The sequence below is a fragment of the Ranitomeya imitator genome, chromosome 8 (assembly GCF_032444005.1).
Source record: "Ranitomeya imitator isolate aRanImi1 chromosome 8, aRanImi1.pri, whole genome shotgun sequence".
In the NCBI taxonomy this organism is placed as follows: domain Eukaryota; kingdom Metazoa; phylum Chordata; class Amphibia; order Anura; family Dendrobatidae; genus Ranitomeya; species Ranitomeya imitator.
This window is the reverse complement of record NC_091289.1, coordinates 20,031,972-20,052,308: the sequence shown is the minus strand read 5'-3', so window position 1 is coordinate 20,052,308 and position 20,337 is coordinate 20,031,972. Positions and strand designations below refer to the sequence as shown.

Sequence of the window (20,337 nt, the reverse complement as noted above, 5' to 3'; positions counted from 1 at the left end):
GGAAGAAGGGAAGAGAAAAGGAAGAAGGAAAGAAATAAGGGAAGAGAAAAGGAAGAAGGAAGGAGAAAAGAAATAATAGAAAAGAAAGGAAAGAGGAAAGAAAGAAGGAAAGAGAAAAGGAAGAAGGGAAGAGAAAAGGAAGAAGGAAAGAAAAAAGAAATAAGGGAAGAGAAAAGGAAGAAGGAAGGAGAAAAGAAATAATAGAAAAGAAAGGAAAGAGGAAAGAAAGAAGGAAAGAGAAAAGGAAGAAGGGAAGAGAAAAGGAAGAAGGAAAGAAATAAGGGAAGAGAAAAGGAAGAAGGAAGGAGAAAAGAAATAATAGAAAACAAAAGGAAAGAGGAAAGAAAGAAGGAAAGAGAAAAGGAAGAAGGGAAGAGAAAAGGAAGAAGGAAAGAAATAAGGGAAGAGAAAAGGAAGAAGGAAGGAGAAAAGAAATAATAGAAAAGAAAGGAAAGAGGAAAGAAAGAAGGAAAGAGAAAAGGAAGAAGCAAAGAGGAAAAGTAGGAAAGAGAAAAGGAAGAAGTAAAGAAGGAAACAGAAAAGGAAGAGGAGAAAGGAAAGAGAAAAGAAACAATGAGGGTATAGAGGGGAAGCCATTAGTTAATCAGTGCTACACATTACTCCGAGTTTATGGAGAGTTCAGGGGCTGACATTCTCCCACCGTACTGCATACATGTGAGCGGCCGCTAGGTGGCAGCAGCCATATCCGGGAGCCCAGAATCCAGGAGCTGTCAGTACAGCAGTGTGCACGGTGCAGGGACAGTCAGGGCTGTCAGCACTCACACACAGGCGGACGAGGAGCAGCCTGCACTCTGCACTCTGCACTCTGCTGCTCTGCACTCTGCACTCTGCTGTCCTGCACTCTGCACTCTGCTGCTCTGCACTCTGCTGTCCTGCACTCTGCACTCTGCTGACCTGCACTCTGCTGCTCTGCTGACAGCTGGAGACATGCAGGCTGAATCAGGGATTGTACCTGACTTTGAGGTTGGAGAAGACTTTCATGAAGAGCCCAAAACATATTACGAGCTGAAGAGCCAGCCTCTAAACTACAGGTCAGTGCCATCTGCTTCTTCCATGCAGCACCCTATGATAATACAGAGTTTTGCAACATGGTGTCATGAGTTCTATGTTTGGCAACAATGTATATTTGTGTCTTCTGTATTGCAACATTGTGTCAGCCTAGCTGCACGCTTCCCATGGGACATGGAGTCCACATCAGGCATGGCACAGTAAAGCATGGTGGAGTCTGGACTGTTCTGAGGGCTCTCAGTCTAAGTTTTCTGCTGTGGGCTGCATTGTATTTTGGAGTCCGTGGGGCTGAATATAAATGACCGCCGGCTCCACCATAGAATGTTCTGCTGTGTATAGTGATAATAATGAGTGCTGCTCAGTGCTTGCCCCGCCATACAATAAGGGGCTGTATGCAGAATGTATTTCTTTGTTAGGGGGGGTGAGGGAGTTTGCAAATTAGTGGCTGCAGTATATCTATTGAACCTTGCCTGCTGCGAAACCTCTTGGATGGCAGAGGTGGTAGTCACTTCTGTCCTTATCAAAGGGTTCAATTATTTAAAGGGGAATTGCACATTTTTTCTTCTGTACATTTGAACATGATAATTTACCCTTACCGACGTGGGCCAATATTGACCTTCGTTTGCCTGTTTTACCACCAGCAATTGTGAAAACCATAAATAAATAATTAATTTGGCGGTTAGATACAGAACATGATCATATGATTACTTTTCATGTAGGTAAACACTACAGGGAAAGATCGTTACATTGATTATTTGTTAGGGATGGTTAATGGAGTTCATTTGCAGGGTTTGATTATGGAAAACACTCATTTAAATGTTTGTTTATTTTTGCTTTTTGATTAGTTTTATGCAATGCTGTATCGCTTGGAGCAACGGTTCTGATTTCTGCCCTAGCCATTTAACCAAATGTCATGGGCAAGCTAATGTGGCTTGTTGGCCTCCACCACTGGCACTCAGCACCAGGACACCTGCCCCTGTAAGCATTTATTAAACCTTTAGGCCGGGTTCATATGTCGCGGATTTGCGGTATGGATTCCGCCCTAAAAAGTGCAGCGATTTACAGTACAATACAAGTAAATGGGTTTTTCTTAATCCCAGTTACACTTTGGCGAAAAAATTCTGCAAGAAAATGAAATCTTAATACGGATTTCATATCTGCATCATCCTGATTAATTTGCAGATTTTATCCCATTTGATGTTTAGTAAATGGAGTAGGGTCCAATCCGCAAACTCCTCGGTCTTCTGACAACTGACTCAGTTCTTCTACCTCTATAGTTGACAGGAGCGTTTCAACCTGCATTACCCACAGGGCCATAGCCTCTGCTAGTTACCTACAAACAATAGAGATTCTATATCTAGAATATGTTGCTAACCTTTGTTGTGCCATTGTATCCTTTGTGTGACCTTTGTGATGAGTGCACATAGGCGCAGACCTCCAGTTTCAGTTTTTTAATTGTTCTGGTTTATTTGCTGGAATCAATAGTTGAAGCTGCTGCACAAAGTGATTGAAAGAACATATATATATATATATATATGTGTGTGTATATACGGCTCAAAAAAATAAAGGGAACACTAAAATCCCACATCCTAGATATCACTGAATGAAATATTCCAGTTGCAAATGTTTATTCATTACATAGTGGAATGCGCTGAGAACAGTAAAACCTAAAAATGATCAATGTAAATCACAACTAATATCCCATGAAGGTCTGGAATTGGAATGATGCTCAAAATCAAAGTGGAAAATCAAAATACAGTCCAACTTCAGTGGAAATGCCTCAAGACAAGGAAGTGATGCTCAGTAGTGTGTGTGGCCTCCACGTGCCTGTATGACCTCCCTAGAACGCCTGGGCATGGTCATGATGAGGCGGTGGATGGTCTCCTGAGGGATCTCCTCCCAGACCTGGACAGTCTGTGGTGAAACATGACGTTTGTGGATGGAGCGAGACATGATGTCCCAGATGTGCTCTATTGGATTCAGGTCTGGGGAACGGGTGGGCCAGTCTATAGCATGAATACCTTCATCATGCGTGCACATGAGGCCTAGCATTATCATGCATCAGAAGGAACCCAGGGCCAACCGCACCAGCATATGGTCTCACAAGGCGTCTGAGGATCTCATCCCGTTACCTAATGGCAGTCAGGGTGTCTCTGGCTAGTACATGGAGGGCTGTGCGGCCCTCCAAAGAAATGCCACACCCACACCATTACTGATCCACTGCCAAACCGGTCATGCTGAAGGATGTTGCAGGCAGCAGATCGCTCTCCACGGCATCTCCAGACTCTGTCACGTCTATCACGTGTGCTCAGTGTGAACCTGCTTTCATCTGTGAAGAGCACAGGGCGCCAGTGTTGAATCTGCCAATCTTTTTGTTTACTGGCAAATGCCAATCACCCTGCACAGTTTGGGGCTGTAAACACAATGCCCACTTGTGGTCCTCGGACCCTCATACCACCCTAATGGAGTCTGTATCTAGCAGTTTGAGCAGACACATGGATGTTAGCAGCTTGCTGGAGGTCATTTTTCAGGGCCCTGGGACTGCTCCTCCTTTTCATCCTTTTACAAAGGCTGAGGTAGTGGTCCTGCTGCTGGGTTGTTGCCCTCCTACGGCCCCCTCCACATCTCCTGGTGTAGTGGCCTATCTCCTGGTGTCTGCTTCATGCTCTGGACTCTACGCTGACAGACACAGCAAACCTTCTTGCCACAGCTCGCATTGATGTGTCATCCTGGATGAGCTGCACTACCTGAGCTACCTGAGCAACTTGGAGTTACACTGTGTTGTTTCAGTATTCCCTTTATTTTTTTAAAGGGGTACTTCCGTATCCCACTTTCTTTTAATTTCCTCTGGATATGCCATATGCGCATTCATCGCTGATACTCAAAAAAGGGACTTCATTGTGCACCACAAGAGATGGAGAGGTTGCATCCACGCATGGCTCTTTCCATTTGTATGGTACTTCCAAAAATTCTATTGAGGCCTTGCTCACATCTGCATGAAAAAAAGCTCCAATGTTGATTCTGAAAAGTAGGAGATGTCACCAGGAATCTTAGCGCATTTTTTATCCCATTCACTTACTGTATGGAAGTACGCACTAAAAATCTACCAAAAATCTGTTTAGTCTCAAAGGGAACCTGTCAGCACGATTCTACATATGAAAGTAGTGAACTGGCTGTTTAGGTGCTTCGCCCCTATTAAAAATAATACCTTTTTGATAGAGAACCGATGTTCCAGTAGTGAGAAATTTAGAGTAAAAGCCACATGCAAATGAAGCTAGGAGTGCAAAGAGGCGTGTCAGTGAACTTGGAAGAAGCAGTCCAAATGCATTGACACACCCACAATTCACTTCCAGACTGATTTGCATATAGTTTATACACCAGATTTATCACTACTGGCATGTTAGATTTCTAAAAAAAACTTTTTTTTACTGGGGTGCAATCGAAGAACTACAGCACTGAAGAAAAAAAAAATAAATGCAGCTTTCCTATAATGGTTTCTATACTGTTTGACCTACTATTAAGTGGCTAGCGATATAGAAATGTTTTCTGTAGTCACATTCTAGTCTAGAGGTGGGGATGTATTGACAGTGAGACATAGTGTTAGTAGTTATATAATAGTCATCAAGCTGAGAAAAGTTGACAACAAACTTTCCTAAACTAATAGCACGGGGGCATCACTCATAATCCTGCAGGTAGATTTTCCCTGGGCAATTCCTATGATAATAAGTGATGGTATATGGATAGGATGAGGCATCATTTATTGATCGTGGGGGTCCGTTTGATGGGACACTCATGATTCTCTAAGGCTATGTTCACATTTGCGTTGTTGTGTGTTGCGTCGGCGACGCAACGCACAACGCATGCACAACGCATTAAAAAAACGCATTGTTTTGTGACGCATGCGTCCATTTTTGGCTTGATTTTGGACGCCAAAAAAATGCAACTTGCTGCATCCTCTGCGCCCTGACGCTTGCGCCAAAAATGACGCATGCGTCACAAAACGCAAGACAACGCATGTCCATGCGCCTCCATGTTAAATGTAGGGGCGCATGACGCATGCGTCGCCGCGGCTGCGCCCGACGCAACGCTAATGTGAACGTAGCCTAAATGAAGGGTCTTAGCAGGTGGCTATGAGTGTCGCAGTCTAGGACATATGTCTAAGGTACCGTACTTTGTCAGTCATCAGTCTCGTGACCCTAAATCATAAAGTTACGGCAAATCAAGGTGTCATTATTAAAACTTAACGTTTTGGTCCAGGATAACAATAGAACATGGCTGCTTAATTCCAGCGTCACCATAGTCCACACGTTGTGTGCGGTCCCTCACGTTAGCTCCATTCACTTCAATGATTTAATTTGCAAATAGTCTTGATTAGAGATGACGACTCAATCAGTAATTAATGGAATTTGATCATCTCTTTTCTTGATTAAAAATGTCAACATTTTATGTATACAGCTCTAAGGCAAGCATGAGTGTCTCCATGGTTACATGCGACAAACAAGCCCCCCTGTAGCCTGTATCTCCCAGTGTAAGTCTAGTACACTTTCTTTTACACCAATGTGGAACGTTATCTGTTTTGTGGACTTGTTAATTGGGACTGCATGACAAGGCCAAATTAGATTTTCCAACTGAGGGGACTGTGTTTTGTTTGTTTTGGTTGCTTTTAAATAAAGCTAATTGAAGTGAACTCCCTTGGCCTGATTAATCAACAGTGCCCAGAAGAAATACTGTCCTTGTTGCCCGTAGCAACCAATCAGAGCTCAGCTTTTATTTATAAACCTGCTGTAGTAAAACGAAAGCTTTGCAGTGATTGGTTGCTATGAGCAACAAAGCTATTTTCTCTTTTAGACATTTCTGATTAATCTTCTCCCTATATTTATGTACTCTGTCTAGTGATTTGTATGAAAATATCTAAAAAAAAACTTGTTAATTTCGGACACTAAAACAGTTTTTCTAAATTTGTTCAGATAAATGCATTTCAAATACCAGACAAGACTCCTATATAAATATAAGACCCCTTAACAAATATGAAACCCCAGTCAGGACCCTTGCCTGACTGTCGGACTCCTATATCAATATCAGACCACTGACCAGACTTCTATATGAATGTCAGATACCAGACTTCAATATAAATATCTGACCCTATATAAATATAATACCCCTACATAAATATAAGACCCCAGACCAGACCCATATATGAATATGAGACTCGTATATAAATATAAGACTTCAGACCAGACCGCTATGTTAACTTCAGACCCCAGACCAGACTTCTATATGAATGTGAGACCCCTATATAAATATAAGGCCTCAGACCAGTCCAATATATTGTGAGACCCCAGACCAGGCCCCTTTACAAATATAAGACCCAAGACCAGACCCATATATGAATATGAGACTCGTATATAAATCTAAGACTTCAGACCAGACCGCTATATTAATGTCAGACCCCAGACCAGACTTCTATATGAATGTGAGACCCCTACATAAATATAAGACCCCAGACCAGACCCATATATGAATATGAGACTCGTATATAAATATAAGACTTCAGACCAGACCGTTATATTAATGTCAGACCCCAGACCAGACTTCTATATGAATGTGAGACCCCTACATAAATATAAGACCCCAGACCAGACCAATATATTGTCAGACCCCAGACCAGACCCCTTCATAAATATAAGACTACAGACCAGACGTCTATATGAATGTCAGGTGACAACCACACACACACATAATATATATACAGTTATATGAAAAAGTTTGGGCACCCCTATTAATCTTAAGCTTAATGTTTTATAAAAAATTGTTTTTTTTTTTGCAACAGCTATTTCAGTTTCATATATCTATATGAATATCAGACCCCAGACCAAACTATTATATAAATATAAGACCCAGCACCAGACCCCTACCCCAATGTATTAGACCCTATATAAGTAACTCCTATATAAATATCTGACCCTGAGATCACAACCTTATATAAATATCAGATCGGGCCCCTATATGAATATCAGATCCACGACCATACCTCTAAATAAATATAAGAACCCAGACCATACCCCTATATGCATATCAGACCCCTATATAAATATCAGCTTCCATACCATACTCCTCCTCTCAATATATTAGACCCCAGATCAGATGCCTATATAAAGATATATATATATATATATTTACATATTTATTTAACCCAAGACCAGGCCCTAAATAAATATCAGACCTTACACCACATCCTTGAATTAATTCAGAACTCAAACCTTGTAATGTATTCAGACCCCCAATATTAATATCAGACCCCAGACCAGATCCATAATGTAATTGTAAACCTCAGACCGGGCCCCTAATTTGTTTTTGGACTTCAGATTCCTTATATTTATTCAGACCCCCTTTAAAAAGATACTTATAGTAATATCATACCCCAGACCCCTAAATATATTTGAATTTTATTCCACATATAATAAATGATCCAAGATCAAAAAGGGTGATTGGCAGTAAAAAGTAAAGTAGCTTGCGTCCCATGTGTATCTGCTCGGAATGGTTGTCAAGAAGTCCGTGGATATTAAGGGTCCAAAAACCGTCTTTGAACAGTGACCCTCTTCTTCTCATGCCCACACTATTTCCTAGAAAACCCCCTTTCCTGGGACTTTCATGTATAATACATGTATGTGCAGTTCCTTTTTTTACCTCTATTCTTTTACTTATGCAAATTTTGCATCCCCCAAAACACTCATCCTAGAAAACGAATGATTAATATATCCAGACTCATGCAGATTTGCGCTGCGTTCTACCACGTCGCTCCTATAAATAGGTTTGCAGAGTGTCCATTTTTTCACCTTCCCGTGCAGAGCTCCATACAGGGACATTTATTGTGGGGGGGCGAGGGCTTTGCCGTAGAGCTGGGGCTGTTTGCACATAGTGCTGACTGTTAATCCAGATGTGTCTACCAGCCCTGCTATTGCAGAACTCAACCATTCCATCTGTTTCTGCTTTTTAACTTCTTTGTATGTCAGTGTGTAATGTTTGTTCTAGGAACGACCGTTAATGAGCTCTAAGCAGATAAGAACTCAAAACTGATCAGAGATGGAGAATTTTATTTTGACTCATTCAATTTATCTATCTATCTATCTATCTATCTATCTATCTATCTATCTATCTATCTATCTATCTATCTATCATCTATCTCTCTATTAACTATCTTTCTATCATCTTTCTATCTATTATCTGACTATCTATCTATCTATTATCTGACTATCTATTTTCTATCTATCATCTATCTATTATCTATATATTATCTTTCTATCTATCTGTTATCTATTTATCTATCTATCTATTATCTATCTATCTTTCTATCTATTATCTATATATTATCTATCTATTATCTTTCTATCTATCTATCTCTATTATCTATCTCTCTATCATCTTTTTATCTATTATCTATCTATCTTGTATCTATCTATTATCTATCTATCTATTTATTATCTCTCTATCTATCATCTTTCTATCTATTATCTATCTATCTATTATCTATCTTTCTATCTATTATCTTTCTATCTATTATCTATCTATCTTCTATCTACCTATTATCTATCTATCTATCTATTATCTATCTATCTATTATCTATGTATCTATCTGTCCATTATCTATCTATTATCAATCTACAGTTGTGCTCTAAAGGTACCGTCACATTTAGCGACGCTGCAGCGATCTAGACAACGATGCCGATCGCTGGAGCGTCGCTGTGTGGTCGCTGGAGAGCTGTCACACAGACAGCTCTCCAGCGACCAACGTTGCCGAAGTCCCCGGGTAACCAGGGTAAACATCGGGTTACTAAGCGCAGGGCCGCGCTTAGTAACCCGATGTTTACCCTGGTTACCAGTTAATGTAAAAAAACCCAAACACTACATACTTACATTCCGGTGTCTGTCGCATCCTCCGGCGTTCTGCTTCCCTGCACTGTGTAAGCGCCGGCCGTAAAGCAGAGCGGTGACGTCACCGCTCTGCTTTACGGCCAGCCGGCGCTGACAGTGCAGGGAAGCAGAACGCCGGGGGACGCGACAGACACCGGAATGTAAGTATGTAGTGTTTGGTTTTTTTTAACATTTACACTGGTAACCAGGGTAAACATCGGGTTACTAAGCGCGGCCCTGTGCTTAGTAACCCGATGTTTACCCTGGTTACCAGTGAAGACATCGCTGAATCAGCGTCACACACGCCGATTCAGCGATGTCTGCGGGAGATCCAGTGACGAAATAAAGTTCTGGCCTTTCTGCTCCGACCAACGATGTCACAGCAGGATCCAGATCGCTGCTGCGTGTCAAACACAACGATATCGCTATCCAGGATGCTGCAACGTCACGGATCGCTATCGACATCGTTGTTAAGTTGTTTAGTGTGAGGGTACCTTAAGGTTTACATACCCCGGCAGAATTTTTGCTCTCTTGGCCTTTTTTCAGAGAATATGAATGATAACACCAAACCTTTTCTCCACTCATGGTTAGTGGTTGGGTGAAGCCATTTATTGTCAAACTACTGGGTTTTCTCTTTTTACATCATAATGACAACCGAAAACATTCAAATGACCCTGATCAAAAGTTCACATCCCCTGGTGATTTTGTCCTGATAACCTGCTCAGAAGTTGACACAAATGGGTGTGAATGGCTATTAATGGTAACATCCTCACCTGTGACCTGTTTACGTGTGTGCGTAAAAGCTGAGTGAGTTTCAGGGATCCAGACAGACTCTTGCATCTTTCATCCAGCCACTGATGTTTCTGGATTGTGAGTCATGGGGAAAGCAAAATAATTGTCAGCGGATCTACGGGGAAAGGTAGTTGAACTGTATAAAACAGGAAAGGGATACAAAAAGATATCCAAGGAATTTATAACGCCAGACAGCAGCGTTCAAACTGTGATTAACAAATGGAAAATCAGGTTCTCTAAAAACAAAACCACGGTCGGGTAGACTAACAAAAATGTTGTCCATAACTATCAGGAAAATTGTTCGGGATGCAAAGAAAAACCCACAAATAACATCAGTTGAAATATAGGACTCTTTGAAAACTAGTGGTGTGGCTGTTTTAAGGATTCTCATTGGCTGTAAGCCATAATCATCAACATTAACAGAAATAAACACTTGAAATAGATCACTCTGTTTGTAATTATTCTTTTTAATATATGAGTTTCACTTTTTTGTATTGAAGAACTGAAATAAATAAGCTTACAGGTAATAGAATGGTTAATCCAGTCTTATCTTCTGCGCAGGTGCCGACGACTCACTGCGCAGAAGCAGAGACTCACCGGCACCTGCGCAGGCGGATAAGTTTCACATAACCATGCGAGTAGACGGCGCATGCGCGGGAATACAGCGCTGCAACTGCCCATCACAGGTCAGTGTGACCTGCATGGGACAGGGTTGCCATTATAATGAGGGGCTTCTAGGCACCGCACGCCCCGAAACCTGGAAGAAATCATTAACATAAAATAACATTGTAACTGCATTTCTCAAGATCTACACCCCAGCGGTGAGGCATACAGGTAAGACTGGTTTAGCCATTCTACTACCTGTATGCCCATAGTAATAGCTTAAATTCATCCGGGGGGGGCGTTTACCGATGCTCCTCGCGCGCTCCGGTCTCAAGATTGCATTGCGGTCTCGCGAGATGATGACGTAGCGGTCTCGCGAGACCGCTACATCATCATCTCGCGAGATCGCAATGCATGGAGCTGTCACCGGAGCGTGGCGAGGAGCGGGAAAGGCCTGACGGATGGTGAGTATATAACTATTTTTTATTTTTTTAAATTATTTTTAACATTAGATCTTTTTACTATTGATGCTGCATAGGCAGCAACAATAGTAAAAAGTTGGTCACACAGGGTTAATAGCAGCGTTAACAGAGTGCGTTGCACCGCGGCATAACGCGGTCCGTTAACGCTGCCATTAACTCTGTGTGAGCGCTGACTGGAGGGGAGTATGGAGCGGGCACTGACTGTGGGGAGGAAGGAGCGGCCATCTGCAGAGATGCATTGATTTCAATGTGTCTACGTGTGTCAGTGGCTCCGGTACGTGAGGAAACTGTCACCTCACGTACCGGAGCCACTGACGTGTGAAACCGGCCTTATAGAAAAAGTCTACACCTCCACCACATGGATCTCTATGTAGTGCCCACTCGGGTCAGGAAGACTTGATGCCCCTTTATGGCTGTGCACTCAGCAAATGGGAAATCTAGAATGCTTCTATTGTAACCTTATTGCCAATTTTCAGTTTTGTTTTTATCTATATATTTAATTTTTACTCTATAAAGTGTGAAGCAAAATCTGGAAACTGTCAATAAGTAGACAAACAAATAATGACCAATTGAATTTAAGAATGTTCTAATTATCACATTAGAAATATTAAAAATAACCCAATTGTAAATGTAATGCCTGCTGCAGTGCAGTAGCACACAACCTCCACCAGGGGTAGAGGGTGAAGGAAAACAGGTATCCTCTCAGTGAAATCACAGAGCAGCAGGCAGGAGCCACTAGGTGGCGAAAGAGTGGTCAGACAAAGCCAGGTCAGCAACAGAGAGGGAATGAAGTACCAGAGGTCACAGCAATACACGTGGTCAGAAACAAGCCAAAGAAGTCAGAGCCGAACGGGAGCAGGAAAGCCAGAGACGCAAGACAGTCAAACAGGTCACAGAACAAGCCGAGTCAAATACCGAAAGGTCACAACACGGGGAGCGAGTACTACAACGAGCGGAGTCACAGGGGAAACACAGGAACGGCACCTAGGTAGACGGGCAGAGGACAAATCAGGGTATAATGGGGTCAGCTGCTCAAGCCAGAGACAGGAACTATAACTGACACTGTTAGCAGGTAACAGCGGACTGAATTAGCCGGACAGATCCCAAAATGAGGCAAGAAAGATTAACCCCGACATGACCATCCTGGGGAGAGAATAATCAGAAACAAACCCCTGGACTGGATCATGACAGTAAACTTTGATATACAAACTAACCCTACCCTTTTTCATAGCTCTCTAATGAAACCTTGTAAGTAGAGAAAAACTAACCCGAACTTAAGAGTTTGGTGTTTGTATTGAACAGTTAGTGTCCGGTGTTAAACTTCTCCTGGAAATCCATTGTAATGATCGGAGTAACGAGGGAAGTCTGTTGCAGTGAAGAGAGAGAATTTTCTGGCTCAAAAGTTCTGGTCGTCTTTGTTTTTCAATGGCGTTTGAGTTGTTATTCAAGTTCAGGTAAAGTTCTAGTACCAGAATCGAACTTCCAGCGGATCCCCTCATCCCTACTTTTAAGCCAATGTCAACTCTGTAACTGGTTTTGTCACATCAATTGGGTTATTTAGCCAAAACAGAGAGTGAAAGATCTCCATGTATGGACAGTTGTTTCAGGCTCATGCCCCTCATCAGTGCAGAGTCAGGCACAAGTTGGTCGGGTTCAAGAAATAAACTTCTTGTAGAGAGTACCAGATAAGAAGATTTAGGGGCTGAACAGGGAAAAAAAGATATACAAAGATAAAGAACTCTCTCTCTCTAATGCCACCTTCGGCTATGTCCACATGTCCAGTAACGATCTGTTAGGACGGATCCAGCAGCAATCCGTTGGCAAAAAGTTGTACAGACACAACAACTTTTTAGTCCGTTTTTTAAAAAAAACTGATCTCTGCTGGATCCGTTCTTTAACATTGAAGTCTATGGATCCATTAATTAGCCTTCCGTTTTTCTTCTTTTTTGTAAAGGATCCGTTACAAATAGAAGAAAACAAGTGGCTAACTAACGCATCCGTTTTCCGTAGAATTCAATGTTAAAAAAAAAACGAATGCAGCAAAGATCTAAATTGCATCTGCACAACTTTTTTTTTGCCAACAGATTGCCACTGGATCTGTTCTAATAGATCATTACTGGACATGTGAACATTGCCTAAAGAACCACGAAAACAGCTGACAATAAGTTGGCTGAAGATCCTAGTTAGTAAAGTTCCATATAGGATTGTCTTATAGGGAGGTTCCCCTAGTAGTCGGCACAAAAACTTTCTTCCTTTTGGATGAGAACTTTTCTGCATATCTTTTTTTCCCCAGGAAGTATTGCCTGAGTAATAAATCCCCCTATGCCGGCTTGACGCCCCCCACATGGAGAAACTTTAACAACTAGACTTCCGTATCATTGAGCAAAGCTCCATAGAAGCAAAACATCATACAATAAAAATGCAAAAAGATATAATAACAATAGAAGATCCGTCCATGACACCAGTAAAGGAAACTGTCAGATTTTGATCAGATAAACAATACGATATTCAATATTTACATCTTTTGGTTTTCTCCGTTGTTGCAATACTAAGTTGTTAAAAAGTTCAGGTTTCTCCATTTATCTCTTGCGGCTCATAACTGACAGGCTCTTCCTCAGTGGCCATAACTGATCAGGCGATCCTCCAATATAAGCTGTTTCCATGAGTCACAGACCTACACATTACCGACCGTATCTCTCTCTATCTGGGCATCTTTAGATCTTAGACAAAAGCAGATACATTGTTTCACGTTGGATAGCAACTCTACAAGAAGGAAAAAAAACAGAATTCACCCCCCACCCCACCATTGAGTTGAGTTGGGGCTGAGCAACAGTTTTAAGTGACACATTTGTAAAAAAAAAAAGCCAAGCATGCTTGCTCAGTTGTAGCCCCTTAAAGGGGTTGTCCAGTTTAGCAGGTGGGTAGGTCATAAATTGCTGAACTGGGAGCCCCACTGTTTCAGAGAGCAGGACACTGAAGTGTCTCATTTGAATGTTTTGATATCTACTCATGCGAACCTTCGTGCCATTCATTGTCTATGGGATAGTTGAGTATCTTTGCCAGTACCATAGACAGTGGAGTGGTGGCGTGCATTTGCCTTTTAGATAGGCATTGATTTATTCAAACGTAGCTCTGAATAATTTTGGGGATCAGTGAAGGTCTCTATTATGGGACCCTCAGCAATTTATCATCTATCCTGTGGACACTTCCCTTTAACAAGTTTCAGCTATGCCCTTAAAGGGGTGCTCTCAAGTTTGAAACTTATCTCCAATCCAAAGGATAAGGGATAACGATCCGATTTGCAGGGGGTCCGACCTCCGTGACCCCCACCACCGATCCTAAGAACTGGCTGAATGGAGCGGAGGTCTCACCATTCATTCTAATAGGAGCACTGAAGGTCTGCCGAAATCTTCCATTAAGAACGAATGGTGCGGTAGTGCACATGATCTCGGGATCGGTTGGAACCCCAGTGATTGGAAAGTTATCTCACATTCCGTGGATAAAATAGAAAGCGCCGTGACTCTTCTATGTCTCCTGTGTTCGTTATCTTCTTTTCTGATGAGTTCAGCAAAGTTTTGTCAAGTTTTCTACAGTTGTAAAAGTGTGATGAAACATTACAATAAGTCAGGTGTGGGTAGTGATATAATAGTAGTGATGTCATCTGAACCTCTGTCCTCCTGTCCTGTATGACATCACTTTACGGTGTGTTCAATCTTATCAACTAAGTGGAAACACATACTACCATAAACCACGCCAGGCTAAGAATAGAAGGACAGCCCTAGGGAAAAAATACCGTCCGATTTTCCACTTTTAGCTTGTGACATCATCACCGATAGACAGGTAACCTTTACAGGACGCCGCACCCTTCTCGTTCTCACGGCTCCTTCCTCTGTTACATCACCGCTTCCTAGGATAGCTCACACCTTCTAATGAGACAAAGGTGAGCATAGCTTGAGCATTAGGCAACTGCTTACATAACAATTTCCTGATACAATCCGTCATTGGAATCGTTCCCTTCGTGATTGATTCTAGGAGCTGTTTGATTTCTGTAAAAATCTTTCAGATTCCAAGGATGATTTTAGAATAAAAAATCGGGCCGATCATACTAGCTCTGCCACAATTTGATCCGAATGTCATCCGAGTGTGATCTGATTTGTATGAGAAAGTCACATCACAGGTGCGGAGAAGACAGAGACGGTAATTTTTCCATTCTCTGTGTCCCCTGTAATCGGACTGCACTCGGATGACATCTAAGTGCAGTCCAATGTTTCACACCCATAGACTTGTATGGGTGCTCGTGATACGATTATCGGTTTCAGGGCTCGTTCACGTTTGCTTATGACACGGATAAGTGCTATCCGATGTTTAATCAGATAGCACACGGCCCTATGTTATACTATGTGGCAGTGCCGGTCTGCGATTATTTTCTCACGCCGATTTGGCATGAAAAAAATCACACCATGGTGCAAGTGCATCCAAGAATCCAAGTCTATGGGTGCGTGTGAAACATTGGACTGCACTTGGATGACAACCGAGTGCAGTCTGATCATCGCAGACACAGAGAATGGAGATGATGGAAATAAAAAATCACAGATCTGCGCTGCCCTACAGTGTAACATTGGAAGTAGTGCCATGCGGGTCGTGATCACAATCTCTGGTCTAGTTCATCCTAAAGGCGTTGGATGGGGTTGAGGTCCGGGCTCTTGTTCTTCCACCAAACTCCCCAACCAGTTCTGTCTGGACCTTGTGCGTTGGGCACAGTCATGGGGAGCAGAAAGGGGTCTTCCCCAAACTGATCCCTACAATTGTCCACAATTTCTTGTGCTGGAGAATTAAGAGGAACCTGTCACCTGGTTTTCCCAATATAAACTGAAGCCACCAAGTGAGGACGGAGCAAAGCACCGTAACGTTCATGCTCCAGCTTTACTTACAGGTCGTGGGTGCTTTTTTGTCCTCCCTCTTGGCGCATGCGCAGTACAGTACTTTGTTTTGCCAGTGAAGAGTAAAGTACACCAGGATGGAGAATGGGGGCACTGTGTGGGTGACGGAGGACACATGAAGCAGGACAGGGGGACGGTAATCGCAGGAAGAGAGATGGCGCTGAGCAAGACCAGCAACCCCCATCAGACCGGACCGCTCCGTATGGGGGGATTATAAAGGGTATTTCTGGGATATACGGGCGGGGTTGGGGGTTTATATGCAGGTTGCTAGAATGCTGTAAAAAAGTGTAAAACAAAAGGTGGTAAAGGTGATGGGCTTAGTTATATTGGGAAAATCTGGGGACAGGGTTAGGGATAAGATTTCTATTCAATAACTAAGGAACCGAGGCCGCCCCCTGATAACAGCCCATAGTATTATCCTCCACCATCTGTACAGTGGGCACAATGCAGTCAGGGGGTAACGTCCTCCTGGAATCAGCGAAAGCATACTCCTCCATCAGACGTCAGATAGAGAAGTGTGATCCATCACTGCACAGAACACGTCTCCTCCAGAGTCCGGTGGTGGCGGCTTTACACCACTCCATCCGACACTCGGCATTGTGCTTGGTGATGTAAGGCTGAATGCAGCTGCTCGGCCATAAAGCTCCCAGTGGGGGGCGCAGTGTTTGTGCTGATGTTAATACCAGAGAAGGTCTGGACTCTGCAGTTTTGGGGTCAGCAGAGTGGTGGTGACTTTTCTGCCCTCTGCTCCTCAGCACTAGGACCGCCTCTCTGTAAGATTACGGCGTCTCCACTTTATGGCTGAGTTGTTGCGGTTCCTTTTATTTTTCAGTAATATCTCTAACAGGTGATGGGGGAAGATTCAGGAGGAAGAAATGTCATGAAAGGACTTGTTACCTCAGTGGCTCCTATTACAGGACCGCGCTGGTATCAGGAGCTCTGCACCACCGGCCGATCTGTCAAAGGCAAATAGCATGGCGGGGGCCTAATGTGATACACCAGGGAAACAAGGGTGTAGATGTTATACGCCAGGGGGAGAGGGTGTGTATGTTGTACACCAGGGGTTGAGGGGCCTGATGTGGTACACCAGGGGGTGAGGGTGTGGATGTTATATACTAGGGGGTGAGGGTGTGGATGTTATACACCAGGGTGGTGAGGGTGTGAATGTTATACACCAGGGGGTGATGGTGTGGATGTTATATACTAGAGGGCGAGGGTGTGGATGTTATATACCAGGGGGCGAGGGTGTGGATGTTATACACCAGGGGGTGAGGGTGTGGATGTTATACACCAGAGGGTGAGGGTGTGGATGTTATACACCAGGGGGTGAGGGTGTGGATGTTATACATCAGGGGGTGAGGGTGTGGATGTTATACACCAGGGGGTGAGGGTGTGGATGTTATATACCAGAGGGCGAGGGTGTGGATGTTATACACCAGGGGGTGAGGGTGTGGATGTTATATACCAGGGGGCGAGGGTGTGGATGTTATACACCAGGGGGTGAGGGTGTGGATGTTATATACCAGGGGGCGAGGGTGTGGATGTTATACACCAGGGGGTGAGTGTGTGGATGTTATACACCAGGGAGTGAGGGTGTGGTTGTTATATACTAGGGGGCGAGGGTGTGGAAGTTATACACCAGGGGGCGATTGTGTGGATGTTATACACCAGAGGGGTGAGGGTGTGGATGTTATACACCAGGGGTGTGAGGGTGTGGATGTTATACACCAGGGGGGTGAGGGTGTGGATGTTATACATTGGGGGGCGAGGGTGTGGATATTATACACCAGGGGGTGAGGGTGTGGATGTTATACATTGGGGGGTGAGGGTGTGGATGTTATACATTGGGGGGTGAGGGTGTGGATGTTATACACCAGGGGCTGAGGGTGTGGATGTTATACACCAGGGGCTGAGGGTGTGGATATTATACACCAGGGGGGTGAGGGTGTGGATGTTATACACCAGGGGGTGAGGGTGTGGATGTTATACACCAGGGGTGTGAGGGTGTGGATGTTATACACCAGGGGTGTGAGGGTGTGGATGTTATACACCGGGGGTGAGGGTGTGGATGTTATACATTGGGGGGTGTGAGGGTGTGGATGTTATACATTGGGGGGTGTGAGGGTGTGGATGTTATACACCAGGGGGTAAGGGTTTGGATGTTATACAGTGGGGGGTGTGAGGGTGTGGATGTTATACACCAGGGGGTAAGGGTTTGGATGTTATACATTGGGGGGTGTGAGGGTGTGGATGTTATACACCAGGAGGGAGGGTGTGGATGTTATACATTGGGGGGTGTGAGGGTGTGGATGTTAAACACCAGGGGGTAAGGGTGTGGATGTTATACATTGGGGGGTGTGAGGGTGTGGATGTTATACACCAGGGGGGAGGGTGTGGATGTTATACATTGGGGGGTGTGAGGGTGTGGATGTTATACACCAGGGGGTAAGGGTGTGGATGTTATACATTGGGGGGTGTGAGGGTGTGGATGCTATACACCAGGGTGTGAGGGTGTGGATGTTATACACCAGGGGGTGAGGGTGTGGCTGTTATATACCATGGGGTGAGGGTGTGGATGTTATACACCAGGGGGTGAGGGTGTGGCTGTTATATACCAGGGGGTGAGGGTGTGGATGTTATACATTGGGGGGTGTGAGGGTGTGGATGTTATACACCAGGGGGGAGGGTGTGGATGTTATACATTGGGGGGTGTGAGGGTGTGGATGTTATACACCAGGGGGTAAGGGTGTGGATGTTATACATTGGGGGGTGTGAGGGTGTGGATGCTATACACCAGGGGGTGAGGGTGTGGATGTTATACACCAGGGGGTGAGGGTGTGGCTGTTATATACCATGGGGTGAGGGTGTGGATGTTATACACCAGGGGGTGAGGGTGTGGCTGTTATATACCAGGGGGTGAGGGTGTGGATGTTATACAGCAGGGGGGTGAGGGTGTGGATGTTGTACACCAGGGGGTGATGGGTCTGGAGTAGAAATCTGAATTTAACGATTAAGACGTGTCCAATATTTTGAACAATATGGGGTAACAAAACAGATTTGTAAACATAATCTGAAAATAATCCGGGTCACTTTTATATGACAATTCCTAACAATTCACGATGGACTTATTGAGTGTATGAGTGAGAAGAGCTGACAATATATTAGTACCGGCTGCCCGGGAAATGTGCAGATGGGAGAAGTGAAAAGCCAAATATGCTTAGCGGTCCATTAGAAAGTCATAAATCATCATCCCCGTCCCTCCATTACAAGTGTGAATGATCTCCTAATTGCTATTCATCAAGGCTGAGCTGTCCGGACGTTTCCTACTTGTCGTGGGGATGTATGAAAATAAATTTAGTTCAAAGAAGTTGTAGCATTTTACTTTTCTTGTATATATACACTACCGTTCAAAAGTTTAGGGTCACACAGACAATTTTGTGTTTTCCATGAAAACTCATACTTTAATTAATCCAATGAGTTGCCAAAAGAATTGAAAATCTAGTCCAGACAACTGTAAAGCAGTTAATACAAGAGAAGATAGTATTCGGCTACAGATGGATCTGGATAAGTTGGAAACTTGGGCCGAGAGGTGGCAGATGAGGTTTAACAATGATAAATGTAAGGTTATACACATGGGAAGAAGGAATCAATATCACCATTACACACTGAATGGGAAACCTCTGGGTAAATCTGACAGGGAGAAGGACTTGGGGATCCTAGTTAATGATAAACTTACCTGGAGCAGCCAGTGCCAGGCAGCAGCTGCCAAGGCAAACAGGATCATGGGGTGCATTAAAAGAGGTCTGGATACACATGATGAGAGCATTATACTGCCTCTGTACAAATCCCTAGTTAGACCGCACATGGAGTACTGTGTCCAGTTTTGGGCACCGGTGCTCAGGAAGGATATAATGGAACTAGAGAGAGTACAAAGGAGGGCAACAAAATTAATAAAGGGGATGGGAGAACTACAATACCCAGATAGATTAGCGAAATTAGGATTATTTAGTCTAGAAAAAAGACGACTGAGAGGCGATCTAATAACCATGTATAAGTATATAAGGGGACAATACAAATATCTCGCTGAGGATCTGTTTATACCAAGGAAGGTGACGGGCACGAGGGGGCATTCTTTGCGTCTGGAGGAGAGAAGGTTTTTCCACCAACATAGAAGAGGATTCTTTACTGTTAGGGCAGTGAGAATCTGGAATTGCTTGCCTGAGGAGGTGGTGATGGCGAACCTGGAGCAGAACAATATTGTATCATACAATTATTAGGTTCTGTAGATCTGGGGATTTATTATGATGGAATATAGGCTGAACTGGATGGACAAATGTCTTTTTTCGGCCTTACTAACTATGTTACTATGTTACTATGTTAATATGTTACATCGACAAGGTTAAAAAAAAGATTTTTACTTGAAATAATAATTTTCAACATCAATGTTTCCTCCCTTTGCAGCAATTCCAGCATTGCAGACCTTTGGCATTCTAGCAGTTCATTTGCTGAGGTAATCTGGACAAATGTCACTCCATGCTTCCAGAAGCTCCTCCCACAAGTTGTTTTGGCTTTATGGGCAC

At 43.6% G+C, this 20,337-nt stretch overlaps 1 protein-coding gene across 4 annotated transcripts in view; it reads left to right on the top strand.

Moving 5' to 3' along the window:
• Positions 1 to 739: 739 nt before the first annotated feature.
• The window catches only part of MITF (melanocyte inducing transcription factor), a 216,138-nt gene continuing 196,540 nt past the window's right edge, over positions 740 to 20,337 (top strand). For all 4 annotated transcript variants that reach the window (XM_069736512.1, XM_069736509.1, XM_069736510.1 and 1 more), the window contains exon 1: positions 740 to 1,052. In XM_069736512.1, coding sequence (XP_069592613.1) covers positions 949 to 1,052 — 104 coding nt within the window. In that variant the 5' untranslated portion in view covers positions 740 to 948. The remainder of the gene's footprint in view (positions 1,053 to 20,337) is intronic.